Genomic DNA, 16761 nt, shown 5'->3' on the forward strand with positions numbered 1-16761 from the left:
GTCTTGAGATTGTGAATCCCCAGGTTGTATGTCCATAGCTTCCTCTTGTAGTACTGTGCACCCGATGTAAGTCTAGGGGTAGGGAGGGTCTGCTGAAGATCAATGGCAATACACGCAATCTTCAGGGGGTTTTCTGCACCGTAGGCCTTGAGAAGTCTCTGGGCAACCTTAGCGTGGGCGTCATGGACGGTCTTCTGAGCCTTGAGTATTTCCTTCTCCGTGAAGTTTTTCTCGTCCATCAGTACCTTGAACTTGATTGCGTACTCATCACAAAAATTACAGGTGTCTGCTTGGGGTGGAGTAGTGCCAATGTTAAACTCACTGTTGAAAATATCACGAAACATGTGTTCATGTACCACAGAATTAATTAACTGCTTCTCCTCGAGGTCGTCCTTGTAGGCCTTGTACAGCGAGATGAGAGTACTGCCAGGGGGAAGGGGAGATACTTCTGGTTGGGGGCCTTTGTACGACTGTAATGCGAAGAACACAGTGGTAAGGCCTTAATAAAGTTACGCACCAGGTCTTTTCTTACATCAGCAACTTGGTTCCACTTTACTGTACTTCCCCGTTTGTCTGCTGTAGGAGTTCCTGTAGGCGAGGCTTTGGTCTTCACTGAAACGTTCCTTACATGTTTATCACTGATGCCGTGAATGTTGAGAAAGGCTGTCTTACAAACAGTCACAACCATCCCACTCACTAACACGAAATAGTTGCGTGTGCACTGTCTCTTGGACTCGGTAGACCCATCCTGCTTCTTCCTAGGATGCTTCACAGGTGTCTCAACTACTCTGGGCATCGTGGTTTGCTAGATCCCAGTAAGCTTTGAAGATTGCTTCCACGTTGTCATCCCCTATCTTGGTGAAACACTTAGCAGGGCAAGAGCAGGTACTCCCAACCCTCCTTTCCCCAACTTTCTTTTTGGTGGTGTGGCTGGTGTACGCCTCACCCGTTACATTTCGCCTTATTTTGGTTCTTTATCCACTTATCAGGACACCGTTGCCCGTTTGCGTGACTTAGTGGAAGCCTCTTCTTCATGTTCTGATGCACTGGAGCTGTTATCAGACGATAAATCCATGGTAAGAGTGGAAAATAACACAACACTCGCGAAAGCACGTGTGGCTTGGCGGGAGCGTGACAGCGTGACTAGTACCTCGGAGAACGTGATTGGCCGGGCGAGTGGGTGTGCCTGAATATGGACCACTCATTGGCCGAGCACTTGAGCCCCTATGCACCGCTACCGACAAAGTCCTCTGCTAAAAAAACAGGTTTCAGTATGCAACTCTTAACCCCTCGATACAGTGGGAATAAGGTAGAGAATCCTATCCCAGTCTATTGCCCCATGATCTAGAAGAGATGAAGCACCCAGAACATGCAAAAACCTGAAATCGCGGGAACTGGCGCTTGAGCCCCTACAGCACGCAGCTCCTCAATTATACTCGTATCTTAATTGTTAAAACCAGTCTTTTTTTATTATGAAGACTTTTAGTTTCAACTCAAAATAATTCAAACTTCAATTCATATAAAATCCTAAACGATGAGAGTTCCAGCCTGTAGAAGTGTATCAAATGAGGCGCTGATCGTGTGCTTAAAGACCTTGTTTCTTTGATTCTTCACCATTCTGCAAAATGAAATGTGTATGCTGTCAAAAAATACTTTAATAAAAAAATACAAATTCATTCTTTGTCAAGATCATGTAAAAAAAAAAAAAAAAAAATAATAATAAATAAATGAATAAATAAACAAATAAAAATAAATAAATAAATAAATATATATACACATACATATATATCTGGAATATTCTGAATGGGAAGCCATAAATTATAATTTTGGGAAGAAATATACAAAATATTACACTACAAAGATTCATACCTATTCCAAGAATCAAATAATTTAGGATAATTTAAGGATTTACACCTATCCCACACCCTATCTCAATAATCCTTGTTTATGTACATGAGAGTTAAAAAGGGAAAAAAATTGTTATTAATCAAGTACCTGTAAAAGTATTTCTTCACTCAATATATTATAAGTTAATGATGAGTATGACGGCCTTTTTTTGTTGTTATTCCATCGTCTGTAATAGTATCGGAAGAGTCCTCCACAAGCTGATACTAGTATGATGACAAATACAATACCAACCCTGTAATAAAGTGTTTGACAGAACCATGAATATTATTTCCTATAAATAATTATATACATAAAGCCTAATCATTTTAATATCTATACTTCCAAACAGCAGTTAAGGATGTATCAGAAGAGCCCTCCACAAGCTGATACTAGTATGATGACAAATACAACACCAACCCTGTAATAAAGTGTTTGACAGAACCATGAATATTATTTCCTATAGATAATTATATACATAAAGCCTAATCATTTTAATATCTAAACTTTCAAACTGCAGTTAAGGATATTGGTACACATATATTGAAATAATTAAGCTAGACTGATCAGTACAAAATTTCTTCCTAGAGAGATCCATGGAGGGCCTGTACCATTGTGATACTGCAGGTTTCCTGTCAGTGAAACTTGAGTCAACAATTATTATCATTATTGTTCCTTTTTTTATGGTTACTCTGTTTCCCTGTACAGTGAGACCCCTCATTAACGAACGTTAATTAGCTGTGTTTTCAGTGTTTTTGGTGCTGTTGTTTAGTGCGTGCAATCACTATGCAATCACCCAAAAACCACTCCAAAACACCAAAAACACAGCGAATTAACGTCCGTTAATGAGAGGTCTCACTGTAATCATATTTCTTCCTGAAAACCTTTATGGACTGGGTGCAAGGTTGGACACTTGGTCATGTTTAGGAAGGGACCAATGATGGATACTTGCAGATGTTGGCCTTGCATGATGGCTAGTAGGGCTGCCCATTTTCAAAACCTGTCACCCCCCCCCCTCATGTCTCTTAAAAAGTGCAGCCCTATGGGGCTGACACTAAATTTCTGGACTGGGCATAGGATCAGTCTATAAACTTAAAATCTATTTCTTACACCTTTTTACACATGAGAGTTGACAACTAGTGACTGCTCCCCTCTTACTCTTTCCAGCTGGTGACATTACAATAGTCTCACACCAATACAATACAAAAAACAGTCCAAATTTTCTTCAAAGTGAGATATGTGAGAGGGCCCAAGGACAGTTGCCAGCTGTTGTGGAGCTGTGAGTTTTCCATTGAGTGAAAATTGAGGCAATAATTATTATTATTGTGTTTGAGAAGCTATGTTTTCTAACATTCTTCTCTTTGCCTTTAACAATGTTTAGTCTGCATTATTACCTAATTGTGTCATTTTGTTCTTCCTACTCGCATCTTTACAGTCTTTCATGTCTAATAATTAAAAATATATAAAAGCTACAATTACCTTTATAGGGTGGCTGAGTGAAAGCACACACCTACATCAAAGGACCCACAAAAACTACCCCTCTTCTAACATTGTCAGCAACAAATTTCTCCTACCTTTCCTCATGTACCAATCCTTGCTGACTTGGTAACCCTTTTGCAACACCCCTTTTAGATTATATATATTTTCTATAACAATATATCCTTATTTAAACCACTGCTGCATATTTTGAGCTAGGTTTTAAGTATAGTATAATTTGTTTATGAGCAGTTTTCTTTTCATGCAGGGACCAACAATGTGTACCTGCAAGCCTGGTTTCCATAAGACAAGATGTCAAGATCTATTACCTGACAAAAACATCAAGACTGTGGGTGAGACATACAGATTTTGACCTGATGGAAGGAAACAATGAAAAAGGGGGAGCTCTAGAATATTGTGTTGAGTGGAAAGCGCAAAATTGAGTCTTGGTATGGTTGCAAGACAATGGGTTGTATCTGCCCCAATTAGATATGAAAGTAAGTCCTGAAATTATGTATTTTCAAATAATCCTTCTAAAGTAATTGAGGCCAGATTGTGATAGTCATTTGGAGAATGACACAGATAAATGTGGAACACTACTGACACTAAATAAGACAGAGTGAGAGGACTAAGGATCCCCCACTCTGTAGTCTTCTATAAAAAGGCAAGGCATAACTTTAGATATTTCTATTAAATAAACTATAAAAACATGCCACTGAAATGATCCAGAAAATACATGTGTTATAACTTTAATTCTGCAGCTGCTTTGCTTTCTTTTCAGAAGTTGCACTTTGTCTTTTTATCCATTTTTTTCTCTCTTCTTTTTGTTTTGGGGTTTAAGACTCCAAGTAAGGAACTCTTGATCTGGGAACAAAATATCAGCCTTTAAACATGGAAGATCTCCAAACATTCTTGTGCTTGAGGATACCTATGAGTTGGATTTGTGTGGATGTGTTTGTAGTTATAAAGGTGGTGTGACTTTAACTGATGTGTGCAAGTGTATATGCAGGTGAAATGTGGAAAGCTTCAAATTTCTTTTTGATGGATGTCTAAAATATCAACTATTTAGTGATACTTACCAAAAGTACCATAGACTATATACATAATCACAGCACTGATTATCTCCACAACAATATTGTTCACTTCCACAGATATTCCATTCACAGTAATTGCCGAGCACCTATGAAGATATCAAATATCAGTAATAAATAACTGGCTAAATGTAATATTAAAAGTATAGTTTATAATGTCAAGCTTGCAAAGTTATACTACCTTACTGTTCATACAAATCTTCATGAAAAACAAACAAACAAACAAACAAAAAACATAGTATTCATAATTCAGGGACCATAAACAGATACCTTCATGAATTGGTCCTGTGAGACATCAATCATCTCCCTGATGCCTATTCTCAACACCCATCATCTTCCTAACTTTCATTTGGAGGTGAAGCCCCTGAGAGGTTGACACTCGGTCTCTGGACCTGGGCCATTATCTCTAACAACTTTGAATGGTGGTTGTGGAGGAAGTGAAGAGAGTATCTGTGTGTGATACAGGTCTTTGGGTGTTGTTTTAATGTTTCTTGGTGTGTGTGGGTGTTCTGCTATGTAGTGTAGCGGGTGTGATGTGTTTGTGGTGGCTGCGGCAAGTGTTTGTGTGCCTCTCATGTCGAGGTGGTCCTTGACTTTGAGGACTTTGAGGTCTGTAGGGGGCCACCACCCAGCACTTCTAAGCTATCAGAAGAGGCTGGATGACTGCATTGTGAACAGCTGCCCAGGATGTAACACTTCACCCCATACCATATAACACATAATGGAAGACTGCATTACAGGTAGTCGTCGACTTACGACCGAGTTCGGTTCCGACAGACAGGTCGTAAGTCGATCTGGACGCAAGTCGGATTTTATATATATACAGTATATATTACCCTTTATATATTATTTTTGTTACTGTATATATGTTTTGTATATCATATTTAACATACCGAAATAATCTTAGCATCTTTGAACTATGTTGTATAGTATTTTTAACCTTTTTATAATTATATCTGATTTTCTTTGGGAAACGTGGCTTAGGCCTAAGCATACTGAATAAAAACCTATCATCTTTGACCTTTGATATTACTGTATTTTTCAACATTTTTATTATTTTACCACCAGACTTTCTTTAGGAAACGTATGCATACTGAATAAAATCGTATTACCTTTGAGCTACGTTCTTTAATATTCATTAACTTTTTATAATTTTCGTTAGGAAACGCAGCCTAGGCCTACGCATACTGAATAAAGTCCTGTCATCTTTGACCTACAAATACTTTTTTGTTTGTTAAATTAAAATCATTGCAAGGCACAATTAGGAAAATTTCTATTTCAAAACACATTCTTTTCGTTTACGTACTTTACCGAAAATATCAACAACAGAGCATAAACAAAATTTACTGTTACATTTTATTAATCGCAAAACATAAAAATACAAAATGCTGTACCGAACATATTGTTATCGACAACAGACTAAGCATAAAAAAGTTTTACTGTTACATTTTATTAATTGCAAAACATATAAAAATACAAAATGTAAGGTAAAATTTTATTTCAAAACACATTCTTTTCGTTTACGTACTGTACCGAACATATTGTTATAGACAACAAACTAGCCTAGTCATAAAAAAAAGTTTTACCGTCACATTTTATTAATTGCAAAATATATAAAAATACAAAATGCAATGCAAAATTAGGAAACATTTTACTTCAAACAAACAAAATGAAAGAATATTTAGCTGGCTGAAATGCTGACGCTGCCGGTAGCCTGCCAAAATTGTCGTACTTGCGTCTCGTGGCATGCAAAGTAATTGTACAGCACTGCCAGGCATAACATTGCAATTCTATTACTCTATTAAATGTTAAATATTATTGCACTATCTCGTGGTCGTAAAGTCAATCAGTCGTAAATCGCATAGGTCGTAAGTCGACGACTACCTGTATACACAATCATGTACGCAAACAACACAACATACACTCTATAAAGGATTTGTGGGAAAACCCAGTTTCGGCTGTGGCATTCCTTGGGGAGACGGGACTGCTCGGACAGACAGTCTAGGGAACGACAACAACAACAACAACAACTTTGAATGTACTTCAGGACAGTGTGGTATATGTCTCATTCTACATGAGGGTTACACATTATGAGAGCTAGCATTGTAAAAATTTGTCACTAAAACTGTCCCAGTTCATGGAGCATGCCTAAGAAAATTAACAGTTTTGGCAAACTGTACGCATTTTGCATAAGAAATCTGAATATACAACAATTCTTTCCAAGTATGAACTGATTGGATCATAGGGTGTTTGGATTTGGGAAGTATTTGGATATGCAATACATAATTATTTCCCAACTGCCCCCAGTCTCCCCTCCACCATTCTAACATTATTATTCATTTATTTATTTATTTTTTATTCTGATAGAATATAAGTTTTGTACAATACACATAAATCATGTTTGGATAATGTTGGTTTGGATATGAGAGCCATTAGTTTATGAACATATTACAAACATTCCAGTTCACTAACATATACTTGTCCCAAATGCCTTGATGATGAAGCTCTGTCCAGAGCTTATTTAAACATGAAAACATCTTGTATGTGGGTCAAACAGGGAGGAAAATAAAGGAAGGGGTCAGTTTGTGCTTGTATCCTTCAAACATTTTTGCCCAAATTCTCTGCTCCCAGCATCTTACATGTTCTTACAAAAACATATGCTCAGATCATAAAGCAAGCACTCCACAATGGACCTCTAAAGTCTATACTTCCCAAAGTTTCCCCAGGCATCAACCCAACTGAGATATCAGTTCCATGATAAGTAAAAACCACACTGCATTCTGATCCCCACTACACATTAAAACTGTTCCAACATAGAATTGGCCTGGCAACTGACTCAAACTATTCCACGTGCAGCCACCACACAAAAGACACCGAGTATATCATTCTGCATTACCATACTCTCATCATGTCCAGACAACAACACAAAATCTCCTCCTTGAGTGATTTATGGGGTAAACAAATGGTTGTGGCAAGCTGCCTAAGGATCATGTGTCTTCCTCTGGTAATGGAATGATTGACAGATCAAGTACTCACACTCTAATACTGCTCTCTATAGTTGAAACTGCAATCAACCAAAATTGATCTTGATGTACCCAGACAGTATAACAAAAGAGGAGGGCACTCATGTTTACAGGTCCTCTCCAGAAATAATTTGGTGATCCTGTCACAGAGCTGGGCAGTGAAAGTGAATTTTAATGTAATTTGCTTTTGAAAATACACATGAATTTTTAATAAGTTTTTTTTTACCAGTAGTAGGATTCATTTCATTAACATTAATGGAAAACTATAAATCAAAATAACTCTTACACTAGCTGAATTCATTTGTATCATGCTGCATCAAATTCAGATTAATTTGGTTAAGTCAGGTTAGATTCAACCTTTCAGTGATGAAATACATTAATTTGGCAGCTCTATAATTGTTACACTTGGTAAGTATTATTATATGGATGTGAAACTTGGACAATTAGTAAACAAATGCAGGACAGGATAAAAGCAGTAGAAATGTGGATTTGGAGAAGGATGCTGAAAAATTTAATGGACAGAATTTAAAACAAAGACATACTGCAGCAAATAGGAACACATAGGGAAATAATAGAAACTATCAGGAAAAGACAGTTACACTTTGTAGGACACATCATGAAAAAACAACAATTAGAACATGTGCCTAACAGGAAAAATAGAAGGAAAGAGGGCAAGAGGAAGACCACACAGAAAATATGTAGAAAGGCTGAGGACATCTGTAGGAGAAGAAATAACAAATGTCATCTTGTTAAGAAGAAACATGTGCAGACAGGAATGGAGCTTCATGGTGGCCAACATCCAAGTGGATAGGGCACCCCGGTGAGGTGAGATGATAAACACGAATTACCACTGTGTTGCTGGAGAAGACCTGCATACTCCAAGAGTGCCAAAAAGAGCTATCAATCAATCAATCATAAAAGCAATATTGAACCTCTGAATTATGGACATGTGTCCTTGAGGAGTGTAGTGGCCAAAGTGCAGGTAAGTATTGTTTGCCAAGAAACTGTCAGGCTCTTAACTTAATACAACCTTATCACTAACTCACAGCATGTTTTTCAAAGTAATAGGAGCTGGCTCACTTTTATGTTTTATTGATGATATTGATAATACTATTCAAATGATACCTTAAGTTTTATTAAGATGAAAACCCACACTGGCAAGCAATGGTCTTCAGAAACTCTCACAGATCTTTCTGAGAAGAAGCTTTGGGCTCTTGTCTCTGTTGTATTAGTGTATTTACCTAGTTGTATCTTATGTGAAGCGAAGCTATGCTCGTGGTATTCTGTCTCTGTATCTCACCATGGCTAATTTGCTCTTAAATCCATGTACTGTTTTTGCACATACTATTGTTTTGTCTAGTATGTTCCATACATCCATCACTCTGTGGGGAAAGCTGTTCTTTTTCAGGTCTCTTCTATAACTGTCCTTTTTGAGTTTCCTTCCATGTCCTCTTGTGTTTCTCTTATCCCAATTTAGTAAGTTCTCTATCAAGGACTTCTATACCTCTCATAATTCTGTAGATGGTCAACAAGTCACCTTTTTCTCTCCTTTGTTTCAGAGTATGTAATTCTAGTTTTGACAATCTGTTTTCATATGACAGTTTTAATAGTGTTGGGACCATCTTCGTAGTTGCTCTCTGGATTATCTCAAATTTTTCTTGTATCTTTTTTTGGTACTGGGTGACCATAGTGCTGTTGCATACTCCAATTTTGGCCTTATCAGTGGGACTAGTATTTTCATTGCCATTTCTTCATCCAAGTAAGTAAAGGCCACTTTTATTGATCTTAGCAAGTTAGGTTTCACTGACAATTTTGTTTCTCTCTTTGTCAGGGGACAAATCCTTTGTGATGATTACTCCCAGGTTTTTTTCAGATCCCACTTTCTTTACTTCCTTTGCAATTCTATATTGTCCTGATATCCTTTTTTTTACTTTTTCCAAATTCCATTAAGCTGCATTTCTTAATGTTGAAGTCCACTTCCTACTTCTGACTCCATTCCCAAACCCTGTTCAGATCTCTGCAGTGAGTCACAATCCGTTTCAGTACTTTCTTTAACAGTTTTGCACCATCTGGAAAGAAGCTCATGTAACATTCTACACCCTCGTCCATGTCATTCACATAAATAGCAAACATCATTGGAGTCACTACTGATCCTTGTGGGACTCCACTACCGTATTTTCCGGCGTATAGTGCGCGACTTTTTTCCGTTGGAAGGGCCTAAAAATGGGGGGTGCGCGTTATCCGGTGGTGCGTATTATCTACGGCCTACGATAAAAATTCTGCGGCTGAGTAATTTTTTTTCACAACAACGTGATGATGTTGGCCGTCACAAAGTCGGGAGGCACATTTCTCCGTGACGTTCCGTGAGAACAAGAAGAACAGCCATGGTGACATGAAAAAATACACCAGCATGGGCTACCGTATATAAATATTTGGTATAGGTAGGTATCTATCGAATCTTATTTTTCATGTTTAAATAGGCCTAAACACCATGAAACATGATCAATATTCATGATATTTGCCCATGTTCACAGCATCCTAGTTTGAATTTTTATGTTGGCTTTGTTGCTTCACTTTAGGTATGGTACAAATTCCGTTGCGGCTGTTCATAAACTCATGTCAAACACCTGACTACAACACCCTCTTTCGGGAGTTATATTAACTAAACGTCACCTCGATGAGAGACGGTCCTATTTCACCACTGTCATTGCAGGTTCAAAGCTAAAACGAGAGTCTGTAGTTTGTTTCAGTATTAAATAAAAAAAATGGTAAAGACGAATTATTTCCTTAAGATATAAAATGAACATTTTCTGTAAAAATCCCAAAATTTTTCTGTATATTTTACTTTCAATAAACTTTTTTAGATCATATTTCCAACGAACTATTTAAGCTACAAAGTAATAAGGGACCAACGCACAACATGAGTCATATACCGGTACATGTAGTTCCGACTTTTTCTTAGTTGTGTCCCGATTGATGCCTAAACTGACACTTAATTTAGTGACAAATCAACAGATTTCCCAGCGGTGGCTCTAGCCAGTGAAAAATACTTCTCCATGTAACCTCATTCACATGATATAAATACCGAGGTAAAACTGCGTTATAGACAAATGCGATCGGGCATGCGCGTTATACGTCGGTGCGCGGTATCTGTGTACTGAGATGACGAAGTGCATGGGTGCGCATTATAACCCGATGCGCATTTTAAGCCAGAAAATACGGTAATAACTTCTTCCTAAGTACAGTCGCCGCAAAAAAAAATCTATACATTTTTTCCGCCAACAAAATCTATACACGGGATTTTATGAATAGATTTCACTTGATTTCCCGCCATAATAAAAAGTGGGCGGAGTTACTGATGACATGGGTGTGTAGAGTGAGCCTTTTTACACTGTTCACCAACACATCACGCTTCAGTGCGCTGCCAGTGCTAGATGAGAGAGGAGTCTATGCATGCTGCTCTTTAGTGCCCTTTTGTTCACTGACTTTGGTGCCCTCTAACTCTCCTTCTGGTGATCAAAATGGGTCGTTCCAAGCTTTCAATGCAAGAAAAGGCCTGTGCCCTAGCTCTGTTAGAGCAGGGAATGTCTGTGATACGTGTTGCCACAGACCTGCAGGTGACAAGAATGGTCATTTACAGCCTGAAGAAAACAGCCGCCACACACCCTCCTGGTACGGTACCACCAAGAAAGCCAGGCTCTGGAGCCCCAAAGAAGACATCTACTCGCACTGACAAGGTCCTAAAACGAGAAGTGATGTCAGATCCATGTATAACAGCTGTTAGTCTGAAGCAAAAACATCCTGCTCTCCTTAAAAATGTTGCTGTAAGAACGATCCAACATCGGCTGCAGAAGGACCTCAAAATGCCAGCTCGACGTGCCGCCAAGAAGCCCCTGCTCACAGAAGCCATGAAGAAACGGATTGATTTCTGTAAGAAATACAAGGACTGGACATCAGAGCAGTGGCAGAAGGTGATGTTCAGTGATGAAAGTACCTTCAGGTTGATCAGGGGCAGCTCCAAGATCGTTCGTCGCCCCAGTGATGTCCAGATTCGACCCGCAGTACACAGTTACAACAGTGAAACACCCAAACAGTGTGATGGTAACAAGGGCAGGGGTGGACTATATTTCCTCCCCAAGAATGTGACCATGAAAGGGAGCAATTATATCAATGTTTTGAGGGATCACATGCTCGAATTTTGGGACATCCATGAGTGTGATCATTTCATGCATGATGGTGCCCCTGCCCATAGGTCTAAGGAAGTGATAAAGTTCCTTAATGACAACAATGTCAGTGTTATGGAGTGGCCAGGCAATTCCCCAGACTTGAACCCAATAGAAAATGCCTGGAATCTGATGAAAAATGAACTGGAGAAATCGCGACCCACCAGTATTCCAGACCTGAAGGAGGTGCTGAAGAAGATCTGGGTCACTATGGACAGCGCTTACTTCACCAAAATCGCCTCTTCAATGCCCAGAAGGATCCAGATGGTACTCAAGAACAAGGGGAACATGACAAAATACTAAATGTAACTCTTAAGTGGAAATAAAGCACATGTTAGTTGTACTTTTGAGTTTTATTGTCCAAAAGTCCTTAGTGTATAGATTTTTTTTGCGGCGACTGTAGAACTCTTATCTCTGAGCACTACTCTCATTTTTCTTCTATGCAAATAGTTGTCCATCCATTTTAGTAGTTTACCTTGCATCCCTCCTATGATTTCCTATTTTCTTAATAACTTTTTGTGAGGGACTTTGTCAAAAGCTTTTTATAGGGCTAGGAAAGCACAATCAGCCGATCCATCTCTTTCCTGTATTATCTAATAGTCTTGCGTAAAAACAGATCAAATCTGTGGCACATGATCTACACTAAATATGTATTGTCTTGGATTTAGTACATTGTTTTCCTCCAGATGTTTTATCCATCTACTTTTTTAACTTCTTCATAGATTTTGACTATTATGCTTGTAAGGGAAATCAGCCTGTAATTTGTTGGGTTTTCCTTATTTCATCCTTTATTAATTGGTACAATATCAGCATTTTTCCAGTCTTCTGTTATTTTTCCTTCTTAGTGAGCAACTTATTATGCTATATATTTTGTCTATTAGTTCTTCTTTACATTTTTTTAATATCCAGTTTGCAATTCCATCTGGGCCATGACATCAAGGTTCATTATTAGGTCCATTATTATTAAACTCTATCTAGCGATAGTTACACCCATCCTTGACTATGCAGTACAGTTTTGGTCTCCGTCCTACAAAATGGACATCAATTCACTAGAATCAGTACAGAGAAGAATGACCAAATTGACACATGGACTCGGAAATTTGCCTTACGAAGAGAGGCTTAGGCACCTAAACTTACACTCTCCGGAAAGACGTAGGGTGATCTAATAGAAGTGTTCAAGTGGATCAAAGGTTATAACAAGGGTGAAGCAAACAAGGTCATCATAATAAAACAACAGGGCAGGACTTGCGGTAATGGGTACAAACTGGAAAAATTTAGATTTAAGAAGGAAATAGGCAAGAATTGGTTTACTAATAGGGTGGTCGATGAATGGAATAAAAACTTAGTAACCATGTAGTAAGCGCTGAAACTTTAAGTTGTTTTAAAAAACGATTAGACAACTTTATGGATGGGGATGACAGGTGGTGATGGATACGGAGCTGCCTAGTGTAGGCCTTATGGTCTCTTGCAGTCTCCTTTATTCTTATGTTCTGTGTTACTATTATTTCCCTCATTGGGGGGGGGGGGGGGGTGTCACTTCTTTCACTTCATCCCAATGTTGTACATTTTCTCTTGTGAAAACCAACTTGTAGTGTTTGCCTCATGACTTCAGCCATTTCTGTATCTTCTGTGTATTCCATATTCCTCTAGCATCGTTTCACTATTTCCTGCTTATTTTCTAGTTTACTGTTCACATATCTATAGAATAGCTTTGGCTGATCCTTACATTTTTTATTTTGTCTTTTTCATAGTTTTTTTTTTCTTCCCTGCATATTTTTACATATTCATTCTTTTAATTAACATATATTTGCCACTTTCTGGTTTTTTTGTCTTTTCTCCATCTTTTCCATGTTTTCTCTTCTATCTTTCGCTTTGCTGCACCTTCTGTTAAACCAGTACTTGATATACACCTTTTCCCTATTTTTGCTTTGGGACATATTTATCCACTCCTTTATAGATTTTCATCAGAATTATCCATTTTTCTTCCACTTGTCTCTCTTCATTGTAGAATTTTCCCAAGCTTGTTTAAGAAAAAATTCCCTAAGTTTCTCAAGGTCCATTTTACTAAACATCGGTCTCACTTTTCTGTATTTTTCAATTCTCTATATACATTTCCTACTTTAGTTCTAACTCAAGTAATGTGTAGTTAGTCTTCCCAATTGGTGTCTTGTATTCAATTTTATCCACAATTTCAGGTTCTGATGTAAATAATAAACCAAGTCACAATGGCTCTTCATTATTTCTAAATCTAGTGTTTTCTTCTACCCATTGTGTCATTGTATGTACTATAGTTATGTTGAGTAATACATTTCTCCATTAATCCTCACCACCTTTCACTGTCATCTCTTCCCAACAGATTTCTTTGCAGATAAAACCTGCCCTAAGTACATTTCCTTCATTCAGAATCTTGTTTAATGAAAGCCTCTTATCATCTAACATTTTGGGATAATCTCTCTCTCCAAGACCCCATTTTTGGGGGCACATAAATCACTGAAAACTTTCTACTTTTCATGTCATTATCTTCAACTTTTATTGTGATCATCTCCACCCTATTCTCTCCATATGTAACTTTTGTCACATTTTCACATTTAAGTTTTTCTTATACGGTAGCTGGAGAGAAAAAGAGAGAAAAAAAAAAAAAAATTACTCCTCCACCCTGTTTCTCCTCTCTATTTCTAAACCAGAGGTAATAGTGAGCCCCTTAATTTTGTCTCCACAATTCCCATTATGTCTGGTTTTCCTTCTGACAGGTAATCATTTAGTTTGAGATCAATGCGTTTACATTGGTATAAGCTAGTTTTAATTTTCTACTCTCTCCATCTCGTTCTCTGAACCTTTCTTTTCTTTTTCTTGAATATACAATTTTTTAGTCTCATGTCTAACACTCTCCAATAGAACTGCATTTTCTGTCTCTGTTCTTTTCTCACTTTTTCCTTAGTTTTACTTCTTAATGTTTTATCTCTTGCTCTTTCCTCATCATTCATGTCTCTTTTTATCCATATACTTTGTAGTGTTCACTTGCTAATTTTCCTGTTTTTGCTAAAAATTTCTTCCACTGCCTTTTGTGACCTTAATTTGATCTTTAGGGGTTGACTTTTTCCTTCTGCATATTTACCCATTCTGTGCACTTACTCCATTTTCTTTTATATTTCTTGTTCATTTTGTACTACTTTTAGAACTTTTCTTGACAATTCTTTCTCTTTATCTCTCAGGGACCAATTCAGGTTATGTTTTTCCTTTAGACCATATACAACTATACACTTTTTTTTTGTCCACTGTATCTCTTACTAGATTTTTTTCTTTAATTACCTTAATGACTGCATCTTCGGCACTCTCCTTTATTTGTTGATGAGCTCTTTACTAGACTCCTGTTAGGCATCACCACCTGTTACTATGAGAGACTGCCAACTTCCTCTGTCATCAAAGATCCGTTTTTGACGTACTTGTTCAAGCGTTGTACCCTGTCAGCATAGCCCATTATCCATCTTTTTCTGGGTCATTCAACAGGTTGCTTGCCAGTTGGTGGCCAATAAAGCCATTTCTTTGGGGTCCTCTCCTTATCCAATTCAACATGCCCAAACCATCTTAGTTGCGCATGTTCTACAAGCTCTAAGTCTATGCTCTCTACCTCCAACTCTTGCCTAATTGCGTCATTGTGTATGTGGTCAAACCTCGTAACCTCCTTGATGAGTCTCAATGCCATCATTTCTGCTGCTTGGACTTTGTTGCTAGTTTTTGTTGTCAGAGTCCAAGACCCACATCCATGTCAATATGGGTCTAAGAATACTCTTGTATATCACTATTTTAACTGTGGTAGGGACATTTCGATCTTTCATCAATGGGTATACTAACCCTAGGTTTTGGCTATAGGCAGCAATTCTAGCTTCTACTGCACTTTCATATTTTGCTTTGCCATCCCAGATGACTCCTAAATATTTTATGGATTCTTTCAGCTGAATTGGTACTCCATGGATCTCCATGTTTAATATTTCTTCTCTCCTGCTTACTACCATTTTTTCAGTTTTACCAAGATTTAGTTTTAGTCTGTACTTTGTGAGTATCGCGTTTCATAGATTTAAGGATTCACTTGCAGCGTGTGAAGATTATTCAATGCTGAGTACATAATCTGCATAGGCAAATTCCATTGATTCTATAGGATCCCTTTCTCCTCTTCTGAATTGAACTTCCTTTATCACTTCATCCATTAATATGATAAAGAGCATTGGTGATAGCACACTACCCTGGCACACTCCAAATGATATACTGAACCACTGTATGGTCTCACTAACAAGCTTGACTGCTGTATTATTGGAATTGTAAAGGCTCTTAATAGCTCTTCTCAGTCTTGGGGGTATTTGGTATTTTGCACTTAGGAGTACTGACCACAGCTTATCCCTTGGTACACAATCAAATGCTTTCTCTAGATCTAAGAGTATTACATATTTGTCTTTATCAAACTCCCATGACTTTTTGGGAAGTTTCTCTGATTGGTCTGAACCCATGCTGAGCCTCTGCCAGTATGTGTTCTACTCTATCACACAGACGAGCCTCTAACACTCATTTATATGTTTTCCCTGTATGTGAGAGTAGAGATAAACATCTGTAATTTGAGCACTTGGCTTGGTCTCCTTTCTTGAATACTGGGCATATTAGTGCAGTGGACCAATCATTTGGGACTTCACCTGTGTCCCAGGCCTTACTGAGCAAGTTTGACAGAAGACTTAGAGCTAGCCTCCACCATATTTGAATATTTCTCCAGGAATGTTGTCAATACTGGATGCTTTATTATTCTTTATTTTAGCCAGGGCTTTCTTTACTTCTGATTCATTAATGCCCTCCTCCTCATTACCCCAGTCACCATTTGACTGTTCTTCATCTGTCCTTACACCGTCCTCTTCTATATTCGACAAGCTGCTGAAATATTCTTCCCATCTCTTGTCAATCTCTTCTGGCTTTGTAAACAGATTTCCTTGAGAATCCTTTATTGAGTAGTTATACTCCCTGTTTCACTTTCTATTTACATATACCAAAGGATTTTTCCCCCTTATAAGGGAGGTAGCCAAA

General features: G+C 37.9%; 1 protein-coding gene across 1 annotated transcript in view; it reads right to left on the bottom strand.

The window, feature by feature from the left end:
• Positions 1 to 790: 790 nt before the first annotated feature.
• Positions 791 to 16761, bottom strand: part of LOC143040220 (uncharacterized) — a 44157-nt gene continuing 28186 nt past the window's right edge. Inside the window, exons 2-4 of the mRNA XM_076210916.1 lie at positions 4440 to 4540; positions 1996 to 2140; positions 791 to 1618 (exon numbers count right to left, since the gene is read on the bottom strand). Of these exons, the coding sequence (XP_076067031.1) occupies positions 1586 to 1618; positions 1996 to 2140; positions 4440 to 4540 (279 nt within the window). The 3' untranslated portion in view covers positions 791 to 1585. The remainder of the gene's footprint in view (positions 1619 to 1995; positions 2141 to 4439; positions 4541 to 16761) is intronic.

This window comes from Oratosquilla oratoria, chromosome 28 (assembly GCF_046742065.1).
Source record: "Oratosquilla oratoria isolate Oo_2021 chromosome 28, ASM4674206v1, whole genome shotgun sequence".
NCBI lineage: Eukaryota > Metazoa > Arthropoda > Malacostraca > Stomatopoda > Squillidae > Oratosquilla > Oratosquilla oratoria.